General features: G+C 36.2%; 1 protein-coding gene across 1 annotated transcript in view; it reads left to right on the forward strand.

Annotated features, from left to right (window-relative positions):
* LOC150100499 (E3 ubiquitin-protein ligase RNF13-like) overlaps positions 1-15,727 on the forward strand; it is a 249,565-nt gene that overhangs the window by 180,219 nt on the left and 53,619 nt on the right. Inside the window, exon 8 of the mRNA XM_090403100.1 lies at positions 7,407-7,524. Coding sequence (XP_090259226.1) covers positions 7,407-7,524 — 118 coding nt within the window. The remainder of the gene's footprint in view (positions 1-7,406; positions 7,525-15,727) is intronic.

The raw sequence follows: 15,727 nt of genomic DNA on the forward strand, positions 1-15,727 counted from the left end.
CAGTAGGTCTAGGACTCAAAGTGTTAAAGATGCCAAGAAGCATTTTTAATTTAAAGCACTTGGGTAGTGACCCTTCCCATGTATAGCATTATACATATCCATAAGGATATGTGCTTTGCATTATGGGATACTAAGGCAAGTGATGTGAAGTCATTAGCCTCTATATACGAGTTGCCCAGTCGTGAAGTTACTTCATGTGCAAACTTTGTTTTTTTACACTTGGATAAAGGATTAAACCAAGAACATAATTTCTTGGCATCTTTCATTTATAGTATAACCAAGTGGAAAAACTTTTAATATGAATACCTCAGAATTTCTTTCATTTTCTTTATTAATATACTTCTTAGATCCTTAATCTTTGTAGACAAACACTTGAACAACTCTTACAGTTAGTTCTGCTTAATGGTAAACCCCTCATGATGAAATCTCCATAAATAAACTAATGGTGCTGCTTACCGTGATGTCACGTTATTAACATAATTGTTAAAATTCATATCATTACAAAACCATTAAAATGTCATGTTTTGCATCAGTTTCATCTTTCAAAATACAGCTACTCAAGAAATTTGAAATATTGGCAAATTTTCTTCTTCAGACTGAAAATTTTTTGTCATTCCAAGTTACTATCTTCCTTACTTTATATGACTATCCTCTGAAATATCAGGTTTACTAGTTTGTTTTGCTAATAATTTTCCTTCTTCACAGCAGAACTTAAATTTGAATTAACTCAATTTGAATTTAAATTAAACTTAAATTTGAATTAACTTAATAAACTTTGGAGAGAAAGTACAGAATGCAAGCTAATGTCGGATTAATGAACCGTTCTGTTAGTGATTCTTCCGTTACTGTGTGTTGCATAAATCCTCAGCATCTTCATTATGCTTTGCCAGTAGTCTCTTATTCAGTCTTATTTTTATTCAGTAGTCTCGTATGTGACACTTATATTACTTTTCCTCCTACCCATTCTCTGTTTCTTCTAAACAACCCTCTTGCATTTCTTCCCTTAATCTTTCTGTCCATGCTTAATAATAGTTCAAATTGATGTTCTCTTTGCTTTATTATTTACATTTATACATTATCTCAAAAATTACAATTTTGAACAATTAGAACATTGTTAACAATTAATAATAATAGAAAAAAATTCTATGAATAATCAGTTTTGTTAGTTTTCATCTACTTGCTTACATGCACACTCCTACCTGTAGCACCAAATTCCTTTATTTCTTTTGTGTAGTGGCAAAGTTGAGAAATATCTAGCACATTTACAGTAAAATATTTTTTATTGATATAAAACTATGGGTGACTTGAATTATGTAAATAATTGGAATATCACTCAGACATGTCGCTGTTGGCACATATTGCCCTTATTTTGTGTTAATTTTCTCATCTTACCATAATGAACTGTGTAAATAGCTTATTTAAATTGATATGTTGTTATATGCATAAAATTTCGGAATATGTGTAAATTTGCAGAAAGGGGTATGTTTGTGCAATTTCATATGAATGTTGAAATTGAAGAAAAATAGACCAATATAACAAGATCTTTCCTTTTGGTATTTTTTAAAATGTGGCATGAGCTAAAAGAGATATGGAGAAGGTTGCTATTAAGCCCGACTGGTACCATAATACCTGTGGTACATGTGCCTAATCTACCTATATCTTTATATAGGTAGATTATATTTTATATTAGTTTATATTATATTATGTTAGTTTTATATGTTAGGTTCTAAATGAATGATTTCTTTCCAAGATTCCTTCATTTAGGATCTAACACCTGCAAACTTTATTTTTCTTCTTTGGATACTAGCCATATAGTCTGTTTTCATTTTGAATCTTTTAAGAACCTCTTCATTGCTCACTCTTTCAGTCCAGCTGATACGATCCATTTTTCTCAAGCATCGCATTTCAGATGCATTCAATCGGTCACTCATCTCCTTATTGATCGTCCAGAACTCGCATCCATATGTCCCCACTCCAGATCATTGTCTTGGGGATTCTTACTTTTAACTGTTTGTTCAGATTTCTGTTTCCTAATATGTGATATATTTGGAAAAATGCTGCATTTGCTTTTTTAATTCTGTTCTTAATTTCATAATTAGAACTATTGTCTTCTGTTATCCAAATCCCAAGTTATTCAAAACTTTAACATTTTCTGTTCTTTGTCTGTTCAAAGTGATTTCCAACCCATCATTTCCTTTCCTTGAAATCTTCATCACTTTTGTCTTCTGAATGTTTATTTTCATTTTATATCTCTCATTTCCAACCCTGTTCATTCCGTTCAAAATTCTTTCCAAACCTTTCTCTGTTTCGCTCATAAGTACAATGTCATCTGCATGTCATATATTATTTATCAGATGTCCATTTATTTTTATTCCATCCTTCAGATCCTCCAAGGCCTCCCTTATCATCCATTCACTATAGACATTAAAAAGGAGTGGAGACATCCCACACCCTTGCCTCACACCCTTTCTTATTGGGATCCATTCAGTATCCTCTCCTTCAAATCTGAACCCGGCTTCTTGAGTTTTGTATATTCTGAACAAAATTCTCATAATATTTTTATCTATTCCTATTTTATGCAAAATATCAAATAAAACAGAGTGATTAATGTTATTGAAAGTTTTTCATAGTCCACAAAGCATAGATATAAATCTTTATTGCACTTGATCCTCGTAGACAGGCTTATACGTTAGTTATGCATTTCTAAATCACTTTAAGGAATTGAACAACATAGATCCGAATATAAATTAAATTACACTTTAATAAATATTTCCGATATTTTGGCAACGTCACGTTGCCATTTTCAAAAGGAACTTACAAAAAGGTACGTGCACGCAGACACTACAACACAGTAACTGAGAATGAAGAGATGAAGCTATTGTTCTAGAAGTCCTGATGGTGCCCTCTAGCAGGCTAAGTAGGTGTTCTTGGCCGTTGGGGCTGAAGGTCTGCTGATGTATGCCTCCCAAATTTGGGGCAGTCACATACAACCAAATTTTTTGAGGTTTGGAGAGTTTCTTAGGGCTGAGGCTGATTCCATAAATAGTCTTTCGAATTTGTATTTGCTACGGTGTATTAGCTTTCTTCCACCGTATTCTGTGGCGTGTATCCAGAGCATGGTTTGCAAGACCAGAATGTCTGTACTTGTGAAACCGCCTGTTTGATCAAAGTAAGACAGTTTACAACTGCAAAGGACCTGGTATACACCAGGTAGGTCTAGGGGAAGTGGTTGGCCTTTGGTGGAGCAGATAATTGATGCCAATTTTCTGTAAGGCCTGTAACAGGAGGTGAGGTCATGTTTTTTTAAAATTTTGGTAATTTTTTCCGAGGTGCCTCGGATGTAGGGAATGGTGATGGACTTAGAGTAATTTTTGTTGTGGGGGGGGACTGTGGTTTGTAGGTTTAATATTATTTGGATTTGTTTAGGGGGAAAGCCATTGGCTGAGAAAGTGTTGAGGATGTGATTTAGTTCAGTGTTTAGGGCCATGTCGTTAGAACAGATTAGTTTAGCCCTGTTGTATAGTGTTAGTTTTCTATGTTTTCACTACTCCATATTATTGTGAGGGGGGGGGGGATTGTTGGTGAATGTATCTGCCTGTATGGGTGGGTTTTCTATAAACTGAGAAAACCAAGGTTCCATCAGGCTGGTGGGTGACTAGTGTATCTAGGAAAGGGAGGCTGTTGTTTTCCTCTTTTTCCAGGGTGAATTTGATTCTGGAGTGTTGGTTGTTTAAGTGTGTTAAGAAGGAGAGGAGTGTTTCAGAGCAATGTGGCCAAATAGCAAACACATCATCAACGTAGCGAAGCCATATGGTTGGTTTTTGTGGGGCAGAGGCTAAGGCTTTTTCTTCAAAGGTCTCCATAAAAAAATTGGCCAAGGGTGGGAAGAGTGGTGAACCCATGGCTGTCCCCTCTATTTGTTTGTAGAATTTTCCATGCCAAACGAAATAGCCTGAGTTCATTGTGAATTGAAATAGGGCTGAGATATCGGGAGAAAATTTAGCTTGGATTATCTCTAAAGTTTCCTTGAGTGGGACATTTGTGAATAAGGAGGAGATGTCAAAGCTGACCATTATGTCAGTATGTTGGAGTGTAAGGTTTTCTATGCTGGCTTTGAAGTGGGCTGAGTTTTTTATGTGTGATGGTGTGTTGCCTGTATAGTGTGTGAGCGCTTTGGCCAAATGTTTAGCTAATTTGTATGTGGGCGAATCAATGCCATCCACTATGGGACGTAATGGCACATTTTCTTTATGTATTTTTGGGAGTCCGTAAATATGGGGGCGGGGGTTATAGAGTTAAACGGCTTAAATCTGTTCATAACTTCTACAGGCCAAGAAGTGACTTTTTAAGAAGCCTCTGAAGTTTCCTAATTTGTGAGTTGGTGGGATTGTATTCGATAGGGAGGTAAGTATCCCGATCTAATAGAAGAGCATTAAGCTTACCTTTGTAGTCCTTTTGGTTAAGTACTACAGTTGCATTTCCCTTATCCTATTTGGTGATAACTAATTCTTTATTATTCCTCATTTCCTGTAGAGTTTTAAATTCCTTGTTGGATATGTTGGTTTTTGTTGTCTTGCTTTGGAGAGTACACAAGCTACATCCAGTCTCACACTGTTGGTGATTTGATGTGGAAGGTGGCGGATTCTATGTTCGATCTGGATCATAATATCCTCACTAGGTATTTTTCTGGGAGCAATGGCGAAGTTGTGATCACCTGAAAGCACGTTGATAGCTTCAGGGTGACTGAAGAAAGGTTGATTACAATGTTGGTAGAATTCTTTTTTAATTTTTCGAATTTTTTCATCTGTTTGTAGAATTTTAGGGAAAATTCTACAAACAAATAGAGGGGATAGCCATGGGTTCACCACTCTCCCCACCCTTGGCCATTTTTTTTATGGAGACCTTTGAAGAAAAAGCCTTAGCCTCTGCCCCACAAAAACCAACCATATGACTTCGCTATGTTGATGATGTGTTCACTATTTGGCCACATGGCTCTGAAACACTCCTCTCCTTCTTAACACACTTAAACAACCAACACTCCAGAATCAAATTCACCCTGGAAAAAGAGGAAAACAACAGCCTCCCTTTCCTAGACACACTAGTCACCTGCCAGCCTGATGAAACCTTGGTTTTCTCAGTTTATAGAAAACCCACCCATACAGGCAGATACATTCACCAACAATCCCCCCCCCCTCACAACAATATGGAGTGGTGAAAACACTATACAACAGGGCTAAACTAATCTGTTCTAACGACATGGTCCTGAACACTGAACTAAATCACATCCTCAACACCTTCTCAGCCAATGACTACCTCCCCCCCCAAACAAATCCAAAAAATATTAAAACCTACAAACGACAGCCCCCCCCCCCCCTCCACAACAAAGATTACTCTAAATCCATCACCATTCCCTACATCTGAGGCACCTCGGAAAAAATTACCAAAAATTTTAAAAAAACATGACCTCACCTCCTGTTACAGGCCTTACAGAAAATTGGCATCCCTTATCCACTCCACCAAAGACCAACCACTTCCCCTAGACCTACCTGGTGTATACCAGATCCCTTGCAGTTGTAAACTGTCTTACTTTGGCCAAAGAGGCAGGATAGCGAATATCAGAATTTCTGAACACAAGGACTACATCCGGTTTCACAAGTACAGCCATTCTGGTCTTGCAGACCATGCTCTGGATACACGCCACAGAATACGGTGGAAGAAAGCTACAGTAATACACCGTAGCAAATACAAATTCGAAAGACTATTTATGGAATCAGCCTCATCCCTAAGAAACTCTCCAAACCTCAACAAATTTGGTTGTATGCCACTGCCCCAAATTTGGGAGGCATACATCAGCAGACCTTCAGCCAAATGGCCAAAAACACCTACTTAGCCTGCTAGAGGGCACCATCAGGACTTCTGGGAGAACAATAGCTTCATCTCTTCATTCTCAGTTACTGTGTTGTAGTGTCTGCATGCACGTGCCTTTTTGTAAGTTCCTTTTGAAAATAGCAACGTGACGTTGCCCAAATATCGGAAATATTTATTAAAGTGTAATTTAATTTATATTCGGATCTACGTTGTTCAATTTCTTAAGCGATTTAGAAATTGCACTTGATCATTCTTTACCCCAATATCCGTAGTGTTGTGATAGCTTTCCTGGTTCTCCTGAAACCAAACTCTGCTTCATTTAATTCCCTCTCTATCATCTGTTCCATTCTTCTGTATATTATGTTGATTAGGACTTTTGCAACGTGGTTAATCAAGCTGATAGTTCTGTGTTTGCTACAATCCATCGTTCCTGTAGCCTAGGGAATAGGAATAAAAATAGATCTTACCAAGTCTTTAGGTATTTTATCCTCCTCCAGACTTCTATTAAAGATGATGGATAGAAGTTTTATTCCTTCCTTTCCCAATGCCCTCAGTAACTCTCCTTGAATATCATCCACTCCTGGAACTTTCTTATCCTTTATTCTTGTAATGGCTGCTTCAGTTTCCCATTCCTTAATTTCTGGGGTATCATCATTTTCTATCTAATTGTCATGACTGTCTTCAAGATGAACATTTTGTAGATGTTCTTTATTTATGAGTGGCCAGACGTTGTCATCACTTGAAATCTCTTGGACATTATTTGTATAATTCTCATTGCATACTTCGGCTGGTTAGTTATCAAGAAGTCAGTAATAAGACCTTGCTTACCACTATGCTGCAGTTTTTTATTAAGTTCATAATATGGAGCTAAACAAATATCCAATTATCTTGTGAATTTTCCGGAGCTCTCCATTGAGCGATCATTATCCATAAAATAACATCTTAACTTTCTTGCCAAGTCCAATCCTTCTGCTAATTTCTTTAAACTGAATTCTTTAATGGATTCATCACAATCAGAATCTTCGGCAGAACTTTCCCCACCATTTGGTTCGTCGTCATCTATTAATTGTACCAGTTACTCCTAATTTAAATCTATTTCTCCATTTTTACATAAAAAAGCATTACATATTTTATGTAATTCACCAGAAAATAAAGTGCTCAGCTTGAGATTAATACACTTATGATTTTTAATGTGCTTTCCTGGCAGAAAACAAAGACAACTTTCAACAATAGACACTTTATATGGTAAACAATTGATGTACATGCAGACGCAAATTTAATGAATATGAAATTTGATTTTTAAGTTGCGCGGTGAAAAATATATGAAAAGATAAAGGGTTACTACAATTTGTAGACTGCGTTATATGAGGGTTACCTGTAATTTCAAAATCCATGTAGTAAACTTAGGTTTTTGAATGCAAATCCTATTTCAGCAAGTTTAGATTATGAATTATGATTTAGAGGCAGTGACATTTTGTTGTGTAAAAAATTGGGCTGTGTTTTAATTTATATTAATTGTTATTTCGAATTCATTATAGATACATCATAGAAATTATACCAAATTCAATACCAACTAATCTCAACACTTACATCTTTCTGTTTGCTGCTGTTATTGGTTTATGCTTCATTGTAACATTGATCTTTGTGGTTGGCTTGGTAAGTATAATCTCACTGTTGAATTATATTAGTATGCCATCATGCATACGGTAAAAAAAAAATATTTTCTTTATAAAATTTTAAGAAAGATATACATTTTTGTGCCATTCTCACATCTTCTTATTGTAAACAGTCTAGTATAAAAATACTTTATCAAGAAATTTTTTTCATAGAATTATTATTATGTAATAGCATTTTATAATATCTAAGATTATTTTTAAGGATTCACTATAAAAAAAGATTCACTCTCACTATAGTAAACACTGAAAAAGCAAAACTTGCTCACTGATGCAAACTGATGAAAGGTCCAACCAAATCCATGTTGGCACTATAACAAACTATTCCTCTAGTCTGTACAACTGAGTCATCTGAAGCTTAAGAAATCAGATTGTTTTTAATCATTGTTGATATGAATTAAGTATATAAAGGAAGACTTCAATTATACAAGGAACTTTTACTCATGTTGCTGTTCTTTTGTAGTAGGAGCTATTTTCTCTACTTTGGACAGTAGTCATGGGAGAAGTTACAGATTACTAAGCTGTTGAATGATTTTCTAGTCCTAGGATATGGTCATTTTGTGTTATGACTAGATCTGTGCCATTACATGTGGGTATGTATGTGTGGGTTGGTAGGACATCTATGTTCATTTGTATATTGAAAGTGAGTATTGTGACTGAGTTAAAAAAAAAAAAAAAAAAAAAAAAAAATACATACATACATATATATGTATATATATGTATAGAACTTTTCTTATTTTGTAAATATCTGTAAATAATTTTATTTACTGTTTCTTTTTAATATCAAACTCATGCAGTCAAGGCTGCAAAACTTATATCACATTGGTACTGTAAGTGAGTAAGAGGTAAACAAGAAAGAAGGATCTATTGTTATCCATTTTAAAAAATTATCACTTGACATTTCAATCTTCATATCAATGTCATCATCTGTTGTATACACATATACAGACAAAAAAAGCTACATTCCAATCTATATAGTATACTAAAATCACAGTAATTCAGTCAACTGTTAATACTACTGACCTGACCTCTGGTGAAAAATTAGTATGACTTCAGCACACTATGTAGATTGTTGTATACAACAGATGATGATCTTGATAAGAAGGTTGAGTGATTGTTTCACTGTATATAAAACTGAAGTTTTACTCTAACACAGCAGTTTTTTTTATATTTAAAAAAAAAAAATAAATGCTGATCACCACGTAACTATGATAGAGAGGAATATCTCATATTTTTCAAGCTACTGAAGGCTTTAATCTTTGGAGAAGACAGATTGGGGAAGCTGTTTCAAAGGATCTAAACCCCAACACTAAGTGGATATCAACTAGCAACTGTTTCTCTTTTTACAATCTGAAGAATGATGGCAGTTGATTCAGCAGGACATTGTCCATGAAAATATATATAGAAAAGACATAAGACCAAAAACAAAAATTGGATTGCCCTCTTCTGGATAGCATAAAGTATTCTTAGAGAGGTTTTGTGGCACATCTGAAATGTGTGAGCAGTATTCCAAAATTGTATAGATTTAAGATTTATACAGTGTTGGAAGTTTTACAGGCAAAAAAAGTAATATCTAGATTGGAAGTTCTTTTAGATAGTTCTTTTAGAGGCTTAAGAGATGTTTGTGCCAGGAAAAGTTAGAGGTGAAAGAAGAAAAATTCCATCGTGTTTAGGTAACATTGGCATTCTTGACTGACTGACAAATAGCAAAGAAATCAAAGTTTAAGCATTGGTTATGCATGATCTTGAAGCTTCAAATGATTATATATTACATGGTTTGTAAATTGGTAACATCAAGAGAGAGAGAGAGATAAAATTTAAGGTCAGTGGTCATTTATGTACAAGAGAGAGGGAAGATGAAAGTGGTAGAAAATCTGAGGAGAGAAAAACAACATATAGTAAGCAACCAGAAAGGAAGCTAGTGATCTATTTGTAAAGGATAAAATTGAGACCTTAAGATGGATTTGCTGGGCTGGCATATGTGCCAAACCTAATCGCATGTCCTAAAAATGTCAAGAGCATCTGTGTTAGTTTCTCCAAACCTTTCCGTGGCTTATAAGTTAAGGGGATAAAAATCCCTTTTTGTTTTTCAGCCAGTAAGCGAAACTAAGATCTAAAACTACGATCTGTAACGTTTCATGCCGACGAATTGTCAGCTTATCCAAGCGAAAGTGACCACTTGGTAGTGCCACACCACGGCAACTCGTTGCAAAGGTGGAGCAAGCTCACTCACTGTTCTTGATATTTTCTCATAATGTAAAACCACAGCTCTTAAGAGATGTAGTAAAACCACAGCTCTTAAGAGATGTAGTTTTACATTATGAGAAAATATCAAGAACAGTGAGGGAGCTTGCTCCACCTTTGCAACGAGTTGCCGTGGTGTGGCACCACCAAGTGGTCACTTCGCTTGGATACGCTGACAGTTCGCCGGCATGAAACGTTACAGATCGTAGTTTTCGATCTTAGTTTCGCTTACTGGCTGAAAAACAATAAGGGATTTTTATCCCCTTAACTTATATCAACCTCGCCAGAAAAAAATAGCCGTTTGGCTTTTCATCTTTCCGTGGCTTGTTTTCAAGGATGGGTAGTCATGGCTAGGAAACAATCTTTGAATTAAGAGTGGTTGAATTCATATTGGTAATCACTAATTAGCTGATGGGCATCCATGTAGTTGAAGAAGTTGGCTTTTAAATGATTTTTTTTAACAAACTGATGTTATAGCAATTAGACAATAATTCTTTGGCTGACTTATCACCTTTTTCTAGAAAGCACTGAATATTGGTTAATTTCTGTGCTGTAAGGTGAAAATGCTAGTTGAGTAGAAAAGATATGAAAAGGTAAAATAGGATAAGAGTTAATTCTTGAGCACAAGAAGAGGGATGCCATCATCTGTGTATCTGATGGTATCCCTCTAGTCTTTTTGTTAAGAGACTAGAAGAGAAATGGAGTAAGCTGTTCTTGTTTAGAGTAGTGGTCTGCCTTATCTTTAGGTAATATGATTGTACCATCAGGAGAGTAAGAGGTGAGAATATGGAAGGATGGAGGTTGCACCCAGTAGACCTAGCAAGGGAACCAGAAGACTTGATTGCCATTTGAGCAGGAAGCAAGTTTTTTTGCAGTTGGCTCTTTCAAAATTTGGAAATGGTGATTTTTTTTTTTTTTTTTTTTTTTTTTTTTTTCTTATCTAAATATTAAGCTGAAGAATTCTGGTTTTGAGCCACTTCTGATATGCTGAATTTTTCTCTTGGACTACCTTGAGAGACTTCTTGGAAAAACCAGGGTTTGGAAAATGGGGTGGAGTGGGGATTTCATTAGGACTTGGGAATGAAGGCCTTCATTCTTGTTAGAATTATTTCTATTTAGCCAGACTAGGGGTTTGCATTAGGAGAACAGAAGTAGTAATTAGACCATGAAAAGAGGTAATAGTCATTAAAAAGACATTTCATTTGGAAGAATTGTAATGTGACAGGACACAAGACTGAGAATGGCTGAGTGAAAGGTATTCATTGGTAAATGAAACTTGTTTGAAGCCATGGTCCACACTACCAAAAAAATCTCAATCTACAGCTGTGTTTGAAAAGACAGTTCATTAAGAACTGGTCACCTGTGTTAGCAGGATGGTGACAATTATCTGCTCTTCTGGTAGGTTGGAGTAAATTTGGTATCCAGGGTAGGGTTTCCAGACAAAGTAAAAAATGAATAAATATACAAAAAAATCTTCCTCTTGCACATTATCCCATCTATTTGTTGTCGGCCTTTTACATGATGTGACTTTACGCACGTGATCCCAATGAACTTGTCGCAGAGCCTGACATTGAGGGAGGGGGGGAATTTCTGTCTGTAGAAATGTGTTCACTCAGCTGGTTTGCCTGTTCTGAGGGATGAAAAACCAGAGTTTCCAGGAGGGAAAAAAACACCATCCACCTTCGTATGAGACCAGCTAACTCACCTTTGTCGAAAGAGACCAGATAAAGGTTCCTCACATCATGGACAGGAATCGAACCCAGGTCTTTCCGACCAAAGGACTTAGTCTATACTGACTGAGCTATGGAAACTCTACAAAAATATATATATATATATATATGTGTGTACAAAATCAGTCGAGGTGCTTAAGCGTCAAAGCTGCATAACTGAGAGCAGACCTCCACATAGTCTTTAAAGGAATGCAGAAAACCGACTAGGGTTTATGACCTAATGTCCAATACTCACCTTCTCGTGGTGCACCCTGTTCAGTAATCATACATGGATACTGAACGAACGAGGATGGGCTGGCAATTTGGGATTTAGCCCTACCAAATTGTATTCTTATTGGCTTAAACCCAATATAAAATGATGGTATAACATGATAGAATTTCGTGCCGGCTGTGGGCACCCGGTTAAACAAGGACTGCATTGTTTTCGCTGGGGAACCAGGGCGAATAGCAAAAAGTCAACTACTGGAACAAATCCTAAAACATGCCCCAACTCAATATCAAGATCAGTTCTATCTTGAATTCAGAGTTCAAGATCTCTACCATCAACATAAGAAGCCTGAACGGCAAAGAAATTGAACTAGCTGAGAAATTGGATAAGTACCAGATCGATATAATAGGGGTGACTGAAACGAAAAAGGCAAAAACTGGTGAGATCTTTCTGAGCAATAAATACAAAATGTATTATTCAGGCAATGACAATCAAGGAAAACGAGTAGCCATAGTATTCAACACTAAATACGAGGCTAATCTTCTTGAATGGCAGGCAATTTCGAGTAGTGGTGTGGGCAAATATAAGAATTGGGAAACTGGACAATGTGACTTATTTGTGCTTATGGTCCCACATCTACTAAGAGTTCTACTGAGAAGCTTTTGCTAAGGTAGAAGTGGACGAATTTTTTAAGGCTTTAGAGAAAGCAACTGACACAATGAAAAATGAAAAGTTGGACCTTGTTCGGGATCTAAATAGCAATCATACTACTCTGCTACTTAGGGATCTAAGTAGCAGAGTAGTATGATTGCCAGATATACAAAAATGTTTTGGGAAAATTTGGAGAAAATAACAATGCTAATAATAATGGCAAATACCTACTGGATTTCTGTTCAGGACATGGACTGGTTATTACTAACACCATGTTCCAACATAAAATTGTGCACAAATTCACATGGAGAGAAGAGACAAGGAATAAGAAAAGTCTCATTGACTATGTTATTGTTGATAGTGATGTTTATCCCTGGTGCTGGACACCAGAGTGTACAGAGGATTTGAAATTGGAAATTATCACTATTTAGTCTTGAGCAGGATAAAAGTGAATATTATATTGAAAAGATCTACATGTAAGAAAGTTTTAAACCGAATAAAAGTTGAGCAGCTCTCAGATGTGAGCTGTAGACTAAAATACACAAAGATTATTCAAGAAAAAATGAAAGAGTTTGAGAACAGGAATGAAACCCTGGAGATTCATTGGCAAGCCTTGAAGAAAACCCTGATTGATTCAGCCAGAGAGGCATGTGGAGAGGTTGTCTGCAAGGATAGAAAAATCAGAACTCCATGGTGGGCACAAGAAGTAAAAGAGGCAGTGAAGGAAAGAAGAAAGCATATCAAAAGTTACTGGGAAATAAGTCAGCTTTAGCTCTTAGATAGTACAGAGACAAATGTAAGAAAGCTAAACATTGTAAAACTAGCTAAACAAAAGTCAAGGGAGGACTTTGGCAAGAACATAGAAAATAAATACCAAGAAAGTGGCAAAATATTCTGGAGGTTGTTGAAGAAGCTTAGAAATAGAGGAAAGAGTGCTGTAAAAGGAGTTAGAGATTGTAAAGGTGACATGAAAACTTGAGAAAAAGATATCCTTGAAGCATGCAGTAATTACTTCGAAAAATTGCTGAAGGAAACAAGTGATAGCACAGTGGTAAAAAACACTCAACAGGCATACACTCAGGAATACATATCCGTACTTGAAGTAGAAAAAGCCATCAAAGGCTTAAAATGTGGAAAGGCAGCAGGAATAGATGATATTCGACCAGGAATGCTGAAGTATGGTGGTATAAAAGTCTTACAGTGGCTGCACTGCATAGTTCAGAAATCCTGGACAGAGGGATGAATTCCAGATGATTGGAGTAGAGCTCTCATAGTACCCATATATAAAAATGGAAATAAAACTGAATGTGAGAATACAGAGGTATTTCTCTACTAAGTGTTCCTGGTAAGATTTATTCCAGTATGCATTGTCTTCGGAACTCGTGGGTGGGGTTCCCCACGAGCTCTGAATATGATGCACTGTCAAAACGGCTCACACCCCAACTCCCACCTCTGACCTTTTCTTCCCATCAATCTTTTCTCTTCCCCAAAAAATAGTTTCTATTTTCAAATCCTTCTCTCACCCTCCCCTCCCAAAAAAAAAAAATAAAAAATACTCCTAAACAAAAGTAGGCTATATAGCCATAAAAATAATAGTTTATTTTAAAGAGTAACATGGGAATTTTACCAGAAATAATACCTAAAATAAATTTTAAAAAATTGGTTTTAAATCAAATGGACTAGTTGTGAAGATGTTGTTTGAAAGTACCATTTCCAAACATCAAGAATTTTGTTTGGATAAAGGATTAAAAGAAGAATACAATTTATTTAGAATAACTGAGTTTTTAATGGGGGGTGCTTAAGGGTCAAAGCTGTATAACTGAGAGAAGACCTCCACATAGCCTTTAAAGGAATGCGGAGAACCAACCAGGGCTTCTGACCTAATGTCCAATCCTCACCTTCTTGTGGTGCACCCTGTTGGGTATCTACTTTGATACTGAACGAACGAGGATGGGATGGCAATTTTGGATTTAGCTGACCAAATTGTATTCTTATTGGTTAAACCAAAATAAAAAAAATGATGGTACAACATGACAAAATTTCATGCCAGCTGGGGCATCGCCCGGTTAAACAAGGCCCCTGTTGTTTTCGCCAGGGAACCAGGGCGAACAGCGAAAAGTCAGCTACTGGAACAAATCTGAAACAAACCCCAACTCAACATCACCAGAGTTAAATATCGGTACTATTAACGTAAGAAACCTGAATGGCAAAGAAATGGAGCTAGCTGAGGAATTAGATAAGTACCAGATCGACATAATAGAGGTGACTGAAACAAAAAAGACCAAAACTGGTGAGATCTTTCTGAGCAATAAATACAAAATGTTATATTCAGGCAATGACAATCAAGGAAAAGAAGGAGTAGCCATAGTATTCAACACAAAATACGAGGCTAATCTTCTTGAATGGCAGTCAGTCTCAAGTAGAGTAATGTGGGCAAATATGAGAATGGGGAACTGGACAATGAGACTTATTTGTGCCTATGGTCCCACAGAAGGTTCTACTAAGGTAGAAGTGGAGGAATTTTTTGAAGCTTTAGAAAAAGCAACTGACACAATGATAAAGGAAAAGTTGGTCCGTGTTGGGGATCTAAATAGCAGAGTAGGAAATGATTGTCAGACATACAAAAATATTTTGGGAAAATTTGAAGAAAAGAGCAAAGCTAATAATAATGGCAAATACCTGTTGGATTTCTGCTCGGGACATGGACTGGTTATTACTAACACCATGTTTCAACATAAAAATGTGCACAAATCACATGGACAGAAGAGGCAAGGAATAAGAAAAGTCTCATTGATTATGTTATTGTTGATAGTGATGTTTTCTCCCTGGTGCAGGACACCAGAGTGTGCAGAGGATTTGAAATTTGAAGTGATCACCATTTATTCTTGAGCAGGATAAAACTGAATTTCATGTTGAAAAGAATAACATGTAAGAAAGTTTTAAAGCGAATAAAAGTTGAGCAGCTCTCAGAACTATAGACTAAAATACATAAAGATTATTGAAGAAAAAATGAAAGAGTTTGAGAACAGGAAACAAACCTTGGAGATTCAGTGGCAAGCCTTGAAGAAAATCTTGATTGATTCAGCCAGAAAGGCATGTGGTGAGGTTGTCTGCATGAATAGAAAAATCAGAACTCCATGGTAGACACAGGAAGTTAAAGAGGCAGTGAAGGAAAAGAAGAAAGCATATAAAAAGTTCATAGCAAATAAGTCAGCTTTTACTCTTACAGAATACAGATACAAATGTAAGAAAGCTAAACAGTGTGTAAAACTAGCAAAACAAAAGTCATGGGAGGACTTTGGCAAGAATATAGAAAATAAATATCAAGAAGGTGGCAAAATATTCTGGAGGTT

Source organism: Typopeltis vanoorti, chromosome 13 (genome assembly GCF_054136105.1).
Source record: "Typopeltis vanoorti isolate ZY-2024b chromosome 13, IOZ_Tvanoo_1.0, whole genome shotgun sequence".
Classification (NCBI taxonomy): Eukaryota; Metazoa; Arthropoda; class Arachnida; order Uropygi; family Thelyphonidae; genus Typopeltis; species Typopeltis vanoorti.